The 16,854-nt window shown below is 40.7% G+C and overlaps 1 protein-coding gene across 16 annotated transcripts in view; it reads right to left on the reverse strand.

Annotated features, from left to right (window-relative positions):
* Positions 1-8,921: 8,921 nt before the first annotated feature.
* TFDP2 (transcription factor Dp-2) overlaps positions 8,922-16,854 on the reverse strand; it is a 172,534-nt gene continuing 164,601 nt past the window's right edge. For all 16 annotated transcript variants that reach the window (XM_069104662.1, XM_069104661.1, XM_069104659.1 and 13 more), the window contains one exon: positions 8,922-16,713. In XM_069104662.1, the coding sequence (XP_068960763.1) occupies positions 16,530-16,713 (184 nt within the window). In that variant the 3' untranslated portion in view covers positions 8,922-16,529. The remainder of the gene's footprint in view (positions 16,714-16,854) is intronic.

Here is a 16,854-nt window from a genome sequence, read left to right on the forward strand (position 1 = left end):
CCGGTTCTAGACATCTTGGGGAGAAAATGGTCATGCATATTCCCTGCAGCTGGAGGATCAGAAAAGGCTGAGCCATGACCCAGGGGAGCAAAAGACCAAGCTTTTACTCTCTCCTGGTCTGTGTGGTATTTGAATAAGGCAGGTATGATAGGAATGGGGCTGCCTGCCTAGTAACTGCAAATTAATTTCCTTTCAAGGGCAATTCAAGCGTTTACAGAAAAGTCTATATTGACTGTATAACTGTATGCATCACTCTAGAGAAAGTGCAATGCAACAGAATGTAAAGGGTGGCCACTTCTCTAGCAATCCCAAATTAATTTACCTTCTGAAGAGTCCAAACCACAGGGTATCATTATGAGGCTGGAGGACTGTAAATAGTCTGAGAAAGAAGCTGGGATTCAGAAGACAGGGAAGAAAAATTATAGAATTCTTCTAGAAACTACAAGTCCTTTATTTGTTCTATTTATGTGTGTAGACACACGTATGTGTGTATATTTGGGGGGAGGGTGAGATAAAGATTGCCAATTTGAACTGTTACATGAATGCTTGTATAGGACCCAAGGGCCCTTTTTACCTGAATCCATGGAAACCTACATGAATTTTTTTTTTTAGCTATATTCTAAGATTTCCCAGAGTGGCCACTTTGGATGGGAACAAAACAAGAGCCCAAAGTATAATTTCTGAGAGGCTTCCAAGACTGAACACGGCCAGTGCCCCACCTCATCAGATCCATTCCCCTAGAAGCCAAACCCTCCCGGAGATGGCATTTCCTCAGGCTTGGTGCAGCCAGGGGTGAGGGCGCTGTGAATGCTCCTGAGTCACACTCAACTTCCAACATGCCATGACGAACTTTCTCAGGCCTGGAGGAGGGAGCATGTTGGCTGGGGCCATGGGACTGCTCTAGGCTACAGGGAGAGACTTCAGAAACAACCCAGAGTACAGGGTGGGGACCGCAGAGGGTGTGTTGGGGGAGGGGGAACAGCCCTTTTTTTCTCAAACATGCTTTGTTTTTCTTGCCAAGCATTTCCTAACCACCTGGATCTTTGCACGGACAGATTTGCAGGCCCATCCCAAATTGAGAGTTAAAAGCCATACCTGTCATAGTCAACATATGTAAGGGATGGATGTCTTTTAAAAGATCTAGGGCCAACATTGTAATCAGTTAAGAAGCATTTGCTGACTGCCAGAGAAGAGCAGAGAACTTTTCATTCAAAAAAATGTGTTAAATACCTATTAGAGAGACAAAGTTGAGATAAACAAAGTCCCTACCTCTATGAAGCTTACAAGTCTGAAAGGGAAATATGACCCATTGCACCTGTATAATGGGGGCCTGGCCAGTGAAGGCCCAGTTCCTAAGACATGCACAATATATTCCACCTAGTCTTTCTGGAGGCTTGAGGAACCTCCTTTTAAAAATATATAACAGAGGCAACTTCTCCCCGAGTTACAGCTTGTGCAGATATTTTAACAACTGTTTCCTGTTGACTTACTGCATAGAGACAAAAAAACCTTTTAGATGATTGCTGAGGCAGAACTGAGTGTGCTATTCCAGCAAAAAAGTGGGATAAATGAATGTTCTCTCCCTTACAGCTCTGGAGTGAGCTGCCAGGTAGGGGAGCTGTTTCTTCACGTGGCCACCAGGGGGCTATGAGTTCATGATGGGGCTGGTTTTCTGTATCTCTTATGGTTATATCTTCCTGATTTCAGGAGAATGAATATCAGAGATAAAACGGGAGATTATGATCTTCTGGGAAAATATCAGAAGAACCACCAGAAATCCAGGTCTATAGCAGGCTCTGCTGTTAGCCCAGGGACAAGGAACCTGCCTGATTCAGCCCAGCACCCATGATTCACCTGCAATCCATAAACTATGGCATATCCCAAAGTAAACTTGGTGGTGCTGGTCAGGGACTATCTGGTGGTCCATTTTACATCTGACTCTGCTCTCCCAGGACTAAGGAGCTGGGCAGAGGGGTTTTAGGTGAACATTCTGCCAGTCCTTGCTATGCGTTCTCAGTACATATCCCTTTGCAAAAGCTAATTAACGTTAATTGGTTAATTGATATTAAGAGATGAAATAGTCAAAATGATATTGAAGTAATAATCACTCATCAGATGATATTGGGGAAATACTCAGTAGAGACTAATACTGAATGGATGGGGGACTCAAGGGTAATATTATCAGAAAAGACACTTGTGACCTCTCAAGGTTAACCCAAAAACGCTGCTGGGGAGAAGCAGCAGCTTCACTCTGATGACCCTGCCTGCTAGTCCAAGGGTGGATTGGGAGAGTAAGCCTGGAGCCTGTGTATGATACACAGCATTACATAAAGGCAGATAAGAAAGAGGCAAAATAAAGCACTATGTGAAGTCCAAGGGGCAAGGTCATTAACAACCTTGGGGGTTAAGGAAATCTCCTAGGAGGAGGTGGCATCGAAACTGGGTTTTAAAAGAAGGGTAGAAATTTAGCAGATGATGAGGGAGAAAGAGGGAATGCATTACGAGGTTAGGGAACAGCAGAAGGTAGGAGAATGCAGGACACGTTCAGGGAAGGGGGCACAGACAAGATGAGGCTGGAAAAGCAGGCTGAAACCCAGGCACAAAAGAAGTTTTAACTGAATAAATATCACTATTCAGGAAGGGCCTACTATGTGCCAAAGAGTATGCTAAGCACTAATAATAAAGGCAAAAGAACAGTCTCTACTTTCTTTCAGGCTGAGGGGGAGAGAGCATACAAACAACGAAGAACCAGTCAGATGTATACAGCCCAGAAGGCACTAAGATTAAGGAGGCCTTGCAGATGGTGAGACCGAGACAATAATGGAAGCCAGGAGGCAGATGAGGAGGGAGCTCCAGGTACAGGGCACAGTGAAAATGGACAGACACTGGAGATGGACTGTCTTGTGGCCAGCTCTCACTGGATCTTTGAGTAGGAGAAAGGAGAGGAAATAGGTCAAAGGAGGAGAAAGGTTATGAAAGCCTTTAAAGCCAAAAAAACTTTGTATTTTATTCTAGAGATAACAGGGACTTTATTAAGTAGAGGAATGATACGGTCGCGCACAGCCACACTTAGGAACACTCTGGCAGCTTAGTGGAGGCTGGGAGAAGGACCAATTATTGTATATGACCAGATCTACGTCTAAGGAAGACGGGAGCAGCAAAAAAGGGTTAATTATGTAGTAATAATATCATGAAGAAAAATTAACTTTGAATGAGTTAAGAATTCTAATCGACACAGCAATCAACTATGATTCCGGAGGATCAATGGTAAGGCATTCTACCCACCTGCTTAAAGAGAAGGGATGATCCAAAATGCAGAAGATAAAGCAAACACACACATGCACACAGTGGGGATATGCCTTACTTGATAATACATATTTGTATGTATTTTTTTGTTTTTTTGCTTTTTGGAGGGGCAACTGGGGTTAAGGGACTTGCCCAAGGTCACACAGCTAGTTTTGTGTGAAGTGTCTGAGTCCGAATTTGAACTCAAGTCATCCTGACTCCACTGTGCCACCTAGCCGCCACTGTTTTCCTTTTTCAATGGGGGAAGGAGAGGAGTAAGGTTATGATAGCCCTCCAAAAAAGAGAAGGATAACAAGGTCATAGATGCATTAAAAAATGCACAGAAGAGAACTGGAGGAATCTCAGAAGGAAACAGACAAGCAGCAGTTTTGGAAGTAACATGCTCAAGCTATTATATACTAAAAGGAAAAGCAAGTTATGAGAGCCACTGTTTCATGTATAATCTTTTTTCTGTTCTACTATGTATATCAAAATGCTAATTTTATTTGGCATAATAAAAAGTATGAGCTTTTTTTTTTTTTAAGCAATTGGGGTTAAGTAACTTGCTCAAGGTTACACGGCCAGTTATTTCTGGGTATGGTGCTGAGTGTCTGAGCCCGGGATTCGATCTCCAGGTCGTCCCAACACTGGAACCGGTGCTCTTACTCGCTGAGCCACCTGGCCGCCCCATGTATGAGCTTTTTTAAAAATATGAAAGAAATGTTTTGGGGGCGGCTAGGTGGTGCAGTGACTCCCTGGAGTCAGGAGGACCTGAGTTCAAATCTGGCCTCAGACACTTAACACTTACTAGCCGTGTGACCTTGGGCAAGTCACAACCCCAACTGCCCCACCAAAAAGAAAAAAAAAACCTCTTTCCCCTAGAGCCTAAACTTGGGTAAAGTGACTTGGGCTTTGCTGTTGTTTACTGGTAACAATTTGTAGTCTTTCAGTATGGTAGAAATAACCAAGCTTAGCACCTCACTAGCAAGAAAAAATTAATTAAAATAGCTTTCAGATGGCAGGCTAAGGTGAGCTATTCCCCAGGTACAATCTGTTGTACCTGCTTTCTTAGTGATATTGACATTAATCCTGTTCAAGGTGGGATTAATCTACGAGTTGAATCAGAACATCATTCCTGGTGTGGCCAGGTGGCTCAGCAAGAGCACCAGCCCCAGTGTTGGGATGACCTGGGGATCGAATCCAGGCTCAGACACTTAGCACCCAGCCAGAAACACCTGGCCATGTAACCTTGAGCAAGTTACTTAACCCCAATTGCTTTAAAAAAAAAAGAAAACCATTCCTATAGAGATGAGTATTTCAAATGTATTATCTTGGGAAGAAGTCCAGAAGTTCCAGGATAAATGAAAGGTCACAAAATGTCTGCATGTATGAACATATCATCATCCCTAAATGGATTTAGGCTTTGGGAAATAAATGACCTTGGATTTGGTCCAAAGAAAGACAGCAGAACCCAAGAGTTCCAGGGCAACATAGGTCAAAGTGCTTTAGGAAAAGACAAAGGGGGTGGATGAAGTGAACGCCCAGACACATCCCGCAATGGGAACTGCTCTGGTAACTCATACAGAACCTCCCGGACGCCAGGGAGCAGATATTGATGACTAATGCTACACTGCACTCTATGAGATTATTTTGATGGGACTGGATCACCCTAATCATGTGACCAAGAATAAGAGACACTTCATTATCCAAGAATTAGTCTTTTGATAAAGGAAGCTTATTTCAACAAGCATTAGAAAACCCATAAAAAACAAAGAAACTGAGAAGACCTTATTTCTTTCTTGAAAAAATAAGAGTAAGAAGAGAATCAGCCCCATTCAGAAAGACCATACAGGCAGGTGGCAATGTAGTGAATGAAACAACAAACAGTACAAAGGGCCGACCAAGCAGGAATTCAAACAGGAAAGCCAAAGAAAGTGGAAACAAGGGTAGCTTCAAGAGGAAGCTAACAGGAAGCAACCCTGAAAGGAGGCTGCAGGTAGTATGAAGGTCAGACACTGGGTCAAGGGTGGGAAAGCAAGTCTCAACAAAGCTCCTGGCTCAGCCAGAGATGAGGACAGGAAAGGCACCATTTTAAATAGAAGCCCGGATTATGGAGAACTTTGGGGGGTATTTTTGCAGATGATATGAGGTTGGATGACCTAAAGTTTATGATTGCTTTACCTCGGTGTCTTTCCATCAGAATGCTACATTTCTGGCTTGAAGCCCCGAAGCTGGAATCTTCTAGCCAGCATTTGAAAAGGCAAGCTCCTTCCCTTGACTTTATCTAGCCAGAAACTGATGAACCATTAACCACTCTTCTGATGTGAAAGTGGAGTAGATTGTTCTCACAAGCTCCCATTCAGCATGAAACAGAAGCAGGAGGTCATAGAGGTTTGAATCTCATCCAGAAGTCTTGCCTTCCAAACCAGCCATGGGCACTTACTAGTATGTAACTCTGGTCAAGTCACTTTTCTGAGACCCAGTTAACCTGTAAAATTGGGATAAAAATACCTCTAATATTTGTCAGAGATGACACAAGGCTCATCTCAAGACAGTAATATCTGCAAAGTTCTTTGCAAACATTAAAGTACTCTAAAAATGTCAGCTATTATCTTCACTGTTATTTTCCAGATGGTATGAAAATAAAGCACAGAAATTTCTTGTTTTATTGGCTAATACTTTTTAAATGCCTTTTAAAAAATACCAAGGCGAAAAGCACCTGAGAAACACCTACATGAGGAAACAGAATTTAAACTATTCATGGAAACACTTCCTTTCTGCAGCCCAGGGTAGAGTTCAGGGTTCATTACTAAACAGCAGATGGCCAGAGGGAAAGGATGAGCTTATAGCAAAGGTGTTATACTTTCACAGCAGGATGACTATCATGTTAAAAGCACTTGGTTTAGTTAATGAAGAGAATGTGAGAAGTGGGGGCTATTATGGTAGAATCTGGTATACCTTTTCAGATCTGGTCACTACCAGCTATTTCTGCTTAATTATTTTTGTTCCAGCAGGGAGTTCAACTGTTACTGCGTTGCAAAAATGAAAGTCGGCTATGGATCTATTTTAAAGATGAGTATGTGAAATGTACTTTATGGACATTGTAAGGATTAGTAACTGCAAAAGATGAAGACTAAAAAGTCAATGTCTCAAAAACAGTGCATTTCACCAAGTAAAAAGAGGGTTGAAACAACATCCTGGAATGGACATTTTCACTCGGAATTAAAATTTAGGGAGGAAGGGACCTTAGAGATTGTCTAACCAAGGGGTTCTTACCCTTTTTTGTGACATGGATCCCACTGGAAATCTGGTGAAGCTTATAGACCCTCTCTCAGAATATTTTTAAATGCATAAAATACATGGGACTACAAAGGAATCTAATTATATTGAAATGCAGTTATTGGAATAGGTTTTCAGGAGTGGGGAACCTGTGGCCTTGAGGCTATACATGTCTTCTAGGTCCTTGGGTGCAGCCTTTTGACTGTGTCCAAGTTTTATCGAACAAATTCTTTTATTAAGGGGATTTCTTCTGTGAAGTTTGGATTTAGTCAAAGGGCTGCACTTGAGGACCTAGAGGGTCACACGTGTCTGAAGCCACAGATTCCTCCCCCCTGGGTTTGGTACACAAGACACAGTAGCCAATGACTATAGTAATCTACTATTTGGTAAACCCCAAACCTCCAGCTTCTGTGATAAGAACTCATTACTTGACAAAAATTGCTGGGAAAATTGGAAAATCGTATGGAAGGAAGTAGGCATAGACCAACACTCTTCATTGTATACCAAGATAAGGTCAAAATGAGCACATGATCTAGACATAAAAGGTGATACCATAGGCAAATTAGGAGAGCAAGGAATAGTCTACTGTCAGATCTATGGAGAAGGGAAGACTTTATGACAAAAAAGAGAGCATTACAAAAGGCAAAATGGATGATTTTGATTACATTAAAGTCTCTGCACAAACAAAGTCAATGCAACCAAGATTAGAAGGAAAGCAGAAAGCTGGGAAACAACTTTTATAGTCAGTGTTTCTGATAAAGGCCTCATCTCTAAAACAGAGAACTGAGTCAAATTTATAAGAATACAAATTATTCCCCAATTGATAAATGGTCAAAGGATATGAACAGGCAGTTCTCAAAGAAATTAAAACTTTCTATAGTCATATGAAAAAATGCTCTAAATTACCATTGATTAGACTTATAGGGGTGGGGAACCTGCAGCCTAGAGGCCACATGTGGCCTTCTAGGGTCCCTGGGTGCAGCCTTTTGATTGAGCCCAAGTTTTATAGAATAAATCCTTTCATTAAGGGGATTTGTTCTGTGAAATTTGGGTTCAGTCAAAGGACTACACTTCAGGACCTAGAGGACCACATGTGGCCTCAAAGCCACAGGTCCCCTACCCCTGGACTAGAGAAATGCAAATTAAAACAACTCTGAGGTACTACCTCACACCTGACTAGTTAGTATGACAAAAAAAAAAAAGGAAAATGACAAATGCTGGAGATGCGGGAAAATTGGAACACTATGGTTGTCGGTGGAGTTGTGAAATAATCTAGCCATTCTGGAGAACAATCTGAAGCTATGCCCAACAGGCTAAAAAACTGTGCATACTCTTTAATCCAGCAATACCACTACTAGGTCTGTATCCCAAAGAGATCATAAAAAGGGAAAAGGACTCACACATACAAAAATATTTATAGTATCTCCTTTTGCAGTGGCAAAGAATTGGAAATTGAGGGGATGTCCATCAATTGGGAAATGTTGTGGTGTATGAATGTAATGTAATGCTACTGCGCAGATTTCAGAAAAACCTGGAAAGACTTACATGAACCAATACTGAGTTAAGTGAACAGAACCAGGACAACATTGTACACAAGTCACAATGTGCTATGACCAACTCTGATGGACTTAGCTCTTCTCAGCAATATAATGACTAAAACAACTCCAAAAGACTCATGATGGAAAATGTTATCCACATCCAGAGAAAGAACTATGGAGTCTGAATGCAGATTGAAGCATGTCATTTTCTCTTTTTTTCTTTCTTGTGGTGGTTTTTACCTTTTGTTCTGATTCTTCTTTCACAATAAGACTGATGTTGAAATATGTTTAACATGATTGTGCATGTTTGGCTATATCAGATGGCTTGTCATATTGAGGAAGGGGGAGGGAAAGGAGGGTGAAAAAAATTTGGAACTCAAAATCTTACAAAAGTGAACACTGAAAACTATGTAATTGGGAAAAATAAAATGCTATTAAGTAGGGAAAATGTAATTACCAAAAATGTATATAAATATACAATATGCATCTGTGTATACATGTATGTGTGTATATGTGTGTGCATGAGCATGTGGTTTGGGGTTTTTACATTCACACACCTTAGGTGTTAAAAGCTCCTGCCCTTCACTAATGGTATAAAGTGAAAGGGAAAACTGATTCTTGGATGAGAAGGGTTTTATTCTGAAAAAGGCCTGCCATGCCCATGATCTTGCTTCTATCATTCTGTTATAGGGCAAGAGAAAGCTGTATCCTCCACTAAGAAAGGAGGATGAGCCATCATCACTTTCAGTATTATTTTTCAAACGATATCTCTGAAACGTATTCCTTATATCTTCTCTCAAATAATAATACAAAACCAAGTTGCTTAAAATCATTTATTTTCCTACAGTACATTTTTTTTTCTTCAGGTCATAGAACAATCTGATGTAGCCCTTTCTCCATGGGAAGCACAACTTTCCATCACTGTAGAAACCATATCTCATTTTTTCACCAGTCAACAGATGCTCATCACGCGCCAACGCTGTGCAAGGCGCAGTCCTATAGGGCATATCTGCTCTCCCCTTGCAGCACTTTCAGAAAACATGGGGTTAGTTGCATGTACAGAAATAGCCTCTTCTATAAAATTTTCCATAAAAAAATAATGGGCATTTATTTACAAAGTTTGTGATACTACAAAGTAATATTTCATATTAGTTCAGTTACCCTAATTGATACCACATTAGGAAAGTAAAACTTGCTTATATCTTTACTCATGTTTAAAATGGTTTAAAGCAGGTAGTGGCACCACCACATACAATTTTCTAATGGACCTGTCCTTTGTGATGGTAAATCCTAACATTACATGATTAGAAATTAATGTCAAACAACAATAAGTCCTCAGATACCATTGCTTTAACAGCATTTTGGAAGGTGGAGACAGGGAATAAGAACAAACTGTTTTGCTGCAGCTGAAAACAAAATGCATGAAGGAATGCATAGCATTACAAGTTGGCTGGAAGCCATTCAGGCTTTCTTGGTGGTTGATGATTTTATTTTTTAGGGCCTGCAGAAAGGTTATACCTGTCAAGCACTAATGGGAAAATCTGAACTGGAAAGTCTCATGACAGTATTTTGGCAGGTGATGATCTTGACCCTAAACAGCAGTTATGAACAAACAAAAACACCACTGAAGCCTTGACCTCATTGATGACAGAGTGCAATGGACCCATCTGCCACCGACACCTGCTATGTCCTGGCTGTCCTTGGTTGATCTGATCCTTTTAGGGGACTAAGCATCCAGGACAATCTCAACAGATAAATGCTACTGGAAAATGGTGCATTTTTAAATTGATATGTAGTCTGGGCAGAAGGGAGTTGTGCCACTGCAGTAAAAGGTAGCTATCCAGCTGCTTAGATGGTGGCAACAGAAACAAACTAATGACAAACTCTTGAATTGTGCTGTGTAGAAGGAATTTGCAAGGTTTCTTAAACTGCCTGAAAATGTGGATCCATTGCATTGCCTTTCAATGGAAAGAGCCATTTTAGATGAGTTCTCTGGAGCAACCCTTGTGCGATGAGTGCCTCCTTTCTCGTGTGGTTTTCTAACCAGAAGTCTAAAAAGGGCTGTTGGTGTCCATGTGATGGGAGCACAGCAGCACGTGAGGCCTGCCAGCAAACTCCTACGGGCCCTCAGCGTAACACAACAGAGCACCATCACGGTCCACAGATGGCTGACTAGACTTGCTAGTTCTCACTCCCACTGTATTTTGGCTGCTTTTCATCTCTTCATCAGCTCCCCAACCAGAGGGTGGAAAGTCTGTTAATCAGAAATGCACTAGCGGTATGAAATCTACAGGCCCCTTGGTATGGACTTGCATAAGAAATTATACTATGAATACATACAACAAATGTCAAATAGTATTTCCCAGCAATGGCAAATAGTTTTCTGACAAAGTACTCTCACTTTTTATTTTTTGGAGGTTGGGGTGGGACAGTGGTTATTTGGGGGTCTGGCAAGGAAATATTAAGGAGAATTGGAAGACCTGGGTTTTAAGTTCTGGACTGGTACTAGCTGTGTGCCACTAGGCCAGTTCCTCTGAGTTTCCATTTTAGAGACAATATAGCTGCTCCGCCTACTTCACAAGGCTTGTGTGAGCAATATCATGGTTAGAGATTGCAGAGTTCCGCAAGCAGAAGGCACCGTGCTATCCTATTCTCCCGCCCCACCTCTTTCTTCTCAAACATGTGAGTAAATGTGTATATTACAAAGGTTAAGGTGTGACTTTTAGAAAACTGATGTTGCTGTTTAGTTTCAACTAAGACTAAGTGGAAATATTTGGCTTCCCACTTTGTGCCATCATTTTGGGGTTGGGTATAAGCTTCCTGAGATTCCCTGGAATTCTGATTGTTATGCGTTGTTACTATCATAAACTTGGCCACAAAAAAACAAACAAATGAAGTTTCTGAAGGGCAGGGACCATGTGTTATTCATAGTTGTATCCTCAGAGCAGCTTACACTGAATAGGTACAAGGTAAGTAAGTGATAACTTCTTTTCAGGCCCTGCACTAAAGGTTTTAGATAGAAGCTAATTAAGCACATGGACTTCTGATGGGCTACCTCCGTACACTCCAAGAACTCAATGTGGAACACTACTTCCAATAACTTCTCCTGATGGTTTTCCTGCCCCCTTTCTGACAAAGCAAGTTCATGTGCCAATTAGAGTAGCTTGTCATCTTTGTGCCAAAATAGGACAACCGGACAGCTGAGGGATAATACTTTGTGTAGAAAAAACTTCTCATTTTGATGTCAACTCTCTAGAGATCCATCAGGGAAAAAACAGATGACTACTGAGAAGTTTACTGATTAAGGCTTTTAAATATACTAAAACATTTCTTGGTTTGAAGATGCTGTAGCTACTAGTCTGTTTTAAACAACCTAAAATGCTATTAGCTTTTCAGATATCTTGTTTTAAAAGTTATGATAGCCTTAGAAATTATACGTATATATGCATATGTAGATATACCATAGACCTACATATGTATATATGTATGCCTGATATGCATCATAATTTTAGAGTTAGAAGGGCCCTTTAGGTAGCACATTTTATGGAATTATTTGAAGTTTGGGCTTTCAAAAGGATGTAATTTTATATTAATATGTATTTACTATTATAAATGATTTCTAAAGTCTTTTCTAGCTCAATTACTTATTCACAAGTGGGATTAGTGCCTGGGTCAGAATGAATTAATTATACTAGCCCACCATGCCAAAGTTTCTTTTTGGAGGATCACCTGAATATGAAAGGTATAGATGTTAATTTTCTTATATAAGAGAAATGCTCCTGAAGAGGTGGGCATAAACAGAACTTTGGTAACCCAAATCACAGTTTAAGTTCAAAACAGACTTCGAATTCTCTCCAAATTTATTTTGCGCTTTATAGTTCTGAACATCAATTCACCAGAGACTGCCTTGGGACTTGTTTGTGAATGTGTAACATCCATCCTAGTTAAACTTTCCCATACTTTTTGGAGTGTTAGTGGAAAAGAGAAAGTTTCAAGTCTAGCTACAGCTACTTCTTTAGAAGCAGATACCACACCCATGCCAGCTACTACAACTCCAGCCAGAATATTTTCCAGGATCATTACTTGACAGATCCAAGCCCCAGGTCAAGTAATCAGATAATTCACTACCAGCATCTCTGGTGTTACCTCCATGGTTATGCTACCTGGGAAGTCACTGTTCTCTGGAGCTATTTCCTCCTTTGCTAAATGAGAGAATTGGACTGGACTGGTCTCTAAGGTCTTCTCCAGCTCACATTTATTCATTAAGGAGTGGGATTAATGCCCAGATTACACTGGATTATGTCTACACTGACAAAGTTGTTCCTTCAAAACAAAAACTTAAATGAGTGGTCTGAGAACATTAACCTTAGGACAAGCTATAGGAACAGACAGTGACCAACAAGATTTCCCCAGGGCAGACTGAGGTTGAGTCACTTGGTTTATTTCCTAATAGGATAAGCAAACTTCTTGTGACAAAATACCAGAGAGTAAAGTAAAAGTTAGCAGTGGGCATGGGCATTAATTACTTATGGAATTATCTAGGGGAAGCATGCTCTCAAGAGCAGAGGAGAAAGGAGGCACATTTCTAACACCACAGAATGGGGCAAGGGCCTGACTATTGTTCAAATCTGGTCTCTGCCACTGCTATGACCACTTTTCTGAGCTTCTTCATGTAGCATATAAAAGCAATTGGCTAAGATCTTTAAGGCCCCTTCTGGCTCTATTTTATGAGCTCAGAACAATATGCTAGAATTACCATTCCCAATCCCAACTCCCACATAGTCTACCTAACCATGAAGACAAGGCCATTCACTTTAATGCTCTCTGATGCTGCTTGTGATCACCAGGATACAACATGACTTGAAAGGGAGAGAGAGGCTTAGACCAAGGGAAAACAAGTATAGGTAAATCTGGCCTCAGTGGCTACAAGGGCCTGTTTCAGGCCAATTTATTTTGTGGGGTAGGGGTGGTGGTGGTGAAAATTTGTGTTTTCAGTAGCCGCTCTATTCTGTGCAAATAGGTCTGCAGTTTTTTTAAAGCCTCCTTCACAACAATTCAGGTAAGTGCACTGCAGGCCCAGGGAACTCTGTTGTCAGATTGAGAGCAGAGTACTGAGAGGGGAAGAAGCCCTTGGTTGTAGTGAGAGGGCTACCCTCAATGGTCAATAGGTAAAGTGACAAACTATAAGGAAGGGCACCTTTGGAGCCAAAGTACCTGGATACTGGGCATCTTCTAAAAGTGACCTAGAGCTTCCCTTCATACAAAGAAGCCTAAACAGGAAGATGATCTCACTTCCATATTCCTCTTCTTCCCCTAATCAAGTATGCTTAGAGGAGTTAGCTAAGAGCAAAATTCTAACAAATAGATCAACCTAGCCTCTTCCCAGACTGGCAACATGATTTAAGAGAAAGACCCACATTTCAGTTCCAGCTGTGTGATCCTGGTTAAGCCCCTTAACCTCTGCCTCAGTTTCCTCATCAGGAAACACGAGAGGGTTGGTCTTGGCCTCTAAGGTCCCTTCCAGTCCAAAAGGTCAAGGGAGTCTATGATTTTTTGGCTGCTAGAGTTTGCTAAATCTCAAAGATACCAGTTCCACAGGACATTAAAGGTGGGTGAAAGAATTACTGCTTCTACAAATACGTAGAGGTTTGATCGTCGACCAAACACTTTACTTTTAAAAGCCCTGACAACTGTGTAACAGGTCTAGATGACAGGGAGCTTTTGGCACTGTTGAGGCAAGCTGTGAACACTTGTGAGCTGCATGTAAGCTTCTTTGGTGGAAACTAAAGCAGTCTTGTTCAAGCCAAGCGTGCTCTGCTTTGGATGCAGAGAAGAAATGGATGAGGCAGGAGCTACAAGGGAGGTAAGGGGGAACAAAGAAGAGTCTGGAAATGAACAACTGTTAAAAGTTCTGACAGCACCACGCTCTTCACTCGGACTTTTCTTGAGGGGTGTGAGTCTGTTTTCATGCAGTCTAAATATCTGGATGCTGTTTGAAGTAAGTGAAAGGTTTATTCCCTAACTCATAGTCAAACAGCAGTTTTCTGTCCCTGGGTTCCACTCCCCCCAACCCAGATATCTTAGTCACAGAAACATGTTGTGCAGACATGTCACATACTTGGTGTGGGGCTTGAAGCCTGTTGGCTTTATGGCCACTTCCTGTTATGCCTGACTGGTAAGTCTCTTCCCAAATCCATGCTAAAATGAATTCTCTACTCAAGACACTAGAACACATCATCATTTTCTCTTCCTGACCCCTAAACTACCTAAAGCTTGTATTTTAATTACATACAAGATTAATTACATAATCTTGACAGAGTATTCTCTCCAGTGGACCGAGGCTGATGGCCTCTGTCCTCGTTTGTGGGTTTTTGAGCCTTAATAAAGACGTGGGACTATCCTATTGTGTTCACTGCACTACAAAACATCCTTTCCTTTTCCAGACTCCGTATAACTTAAAAAAGGATTACTATGAATTATTCAATTCATAGCTAATGAGGTCAGCAATTGAGCTGGGCTGAGAGATACCATGGTAATTTATAAACCCCAATCAAAAAAAATACTAGAATCATTCATTCCTTTGCTTCCCACAAAATTAACATTTGAAAATGATTTCTCCCTTCATTGTTTGGCTTCTGCAAAATCAAGGTGCTACTGAATGTATAGTCCTCAAATCAATCTTCATATTAGCATTTTATATTTTTTGTTTTGAATAGTATAGGGTTTACTTAATTTTTAATATTTTGGATAACTATATGGGATATGACAGTGTGGAGGCCTTCGTTATTTCTCCAACTTAAAATAGTATCACATTGTGTCTATTAAATATCAGGATAAGAATTTGTGGATAGTTTGATATGAGTTCTCCAAACTGCCAAAATACTAGTAAGTCAAATTTGCTTTTCTGATGAACATACATTTTTAAATGGATATAGGATACCATTGAGAGATTTTAAAGGGTTTACATTTTACTGTTTTCCTGGACTTCAGATCTGACTGAATAAGAGTAGAAAGAAGGCAGAGTGAAGAGGCTCCTCAGCACAAGGGTGGGATTTTGGCTTGATTCTGAATCTCCTCCCTCTTCCCTACTCCCAGCTTTAATACCACAATAAGGAATCTTTTACACTTGTGATTTAAGGATTCCCTCCCCATGCACTCTTCCTTTTAAACAGACACAGAATTCAATAACATAGTATTCCTAACAGCATCTTTGGCTACAAAACTATTTTTTTGTACCTACTATTAAGTTCAATAAGTGGGAAGCACAACATACTATGACATTTCCACGAAACCAAAATACGGGCCAGTTCATGAGAGATGCAACTTACTCATTAAAAGGTCCAATGAGATTGATGAAATGTACTAAGCAATAAAAGTGCAGAAGGGCCTACCAATTAGTATTTTTGAGATATTTTCTTTTACAAAACTGAAAGCAATTGCTTCAGTTTCAAACTATCTGCTTGTTGACATGACAACACTGTCAGATGAAACGTAAGCAAGCACTTCACAACTTGAGTTGGTTGTTTTTCTGCTGTTCTTGTTTAAAATAAACTGGCTGAATTACGCTAACAGTTGGATTAAAGCTATTTCTACAGTTTCCTTCCCTGTCAAATTCCAATTGTAGGCACTGGCAAAAGGCAGTGCTGGCAAATATATACATGGAAATGCTATTAGAGATTCTTCCGTCTTCCATAAATAGCCCTAATAAATTCTTTTGTTTGCATTGGCTAACTATCCTAATTCCCATTCTTGAACATGACAAATGACATCTGAGGTGTCACTGAAGTAAAAGCGTTGAGCTGATCTTCCTACCTCCTTGACAAATGTCTAAAGTGGCTGGTAGGTGACACACATCATTAAACAGGCTTTCCGCTACCTCAAGAAATGTCAGCACTCGGAACTACTTTAAGATTTTGATTTCTAGAGTCAGGTGAGCAAACATTCTAAGTACCTCACGCATACCGTAAGAAGCATAAATGCAAATATTCATCCTGGCATTTCACAACAGCACAGCGGAGAGCTATGAGCATGAGAAGTATTTTAGCTAAGGAATCTTCCTTGTCGCACTCTCAGTTCTGAGCAGTATGAGATAGGCGTGGGAGAAGACCATGGTCCCACATCTCAGAAGGCAGCTGAATCTCATTCACTGGCCATGTCTTCAGGGATTTCTTTACCTCAGCCACAGAGGAAAATATGCTTTGTTTGCGCTGTGTCCTAGTGTTTTGTATGGCCAGAGTCTTCATTCATACTATGTTAACTTTCATCTTAATCATCTTAACTTTGATGTCTTTAGTTGTGTTTCATTTATTGTCACTGAATACACAGTGCAAACAAAGGCAATAGCTGAAGCAATCACATCAAGAATAAGAGCTCACACTAAAAACACACACGAGCAGCATTTTGTAAAATTTAGCTTTTCTACTGTCTTTATTCTGGGGATGAGGGATCCTCATCATCTTCATCTTCATCCTCATCGTTGAAAGAGCAGGGGGTCTCTCCTCGGGACTCTGAATAGTGGGATGTTGCGCTGCTGGACTGCTGACTGCTTGGGGCAAGGAAATGCCCAGTTGCTAAGGCCACTTCAGCATCCAAACAAAACCCTTGGTTTATACTATTAAATAATTAAAAGAATACACAATCCATTAATTGCCAGGTAGAATATTTAAGCTTTGATAAATATACAAAAGAATAAATGAGAATTTGGATCAAGCAAGACCACAGACAGATCTTTTAGTGAGCTTCTAAATGTAAA

This window comes from Petaurus breviceps, unplaced genomic scaffold (genome assembly GCF_028583685.1).
Source record: "Petaurus breviceps papuanus isolate PSGF00001 unplaced genomic scaffold, PetGlider_PUasm1.0 688, whole genome shotgun sequence".
NCBI lineage: Eukaryota > Metazoa > Chordata > Mammalia > Diprotodontia > Petauridae > Petaurus > Petaurus breviceps.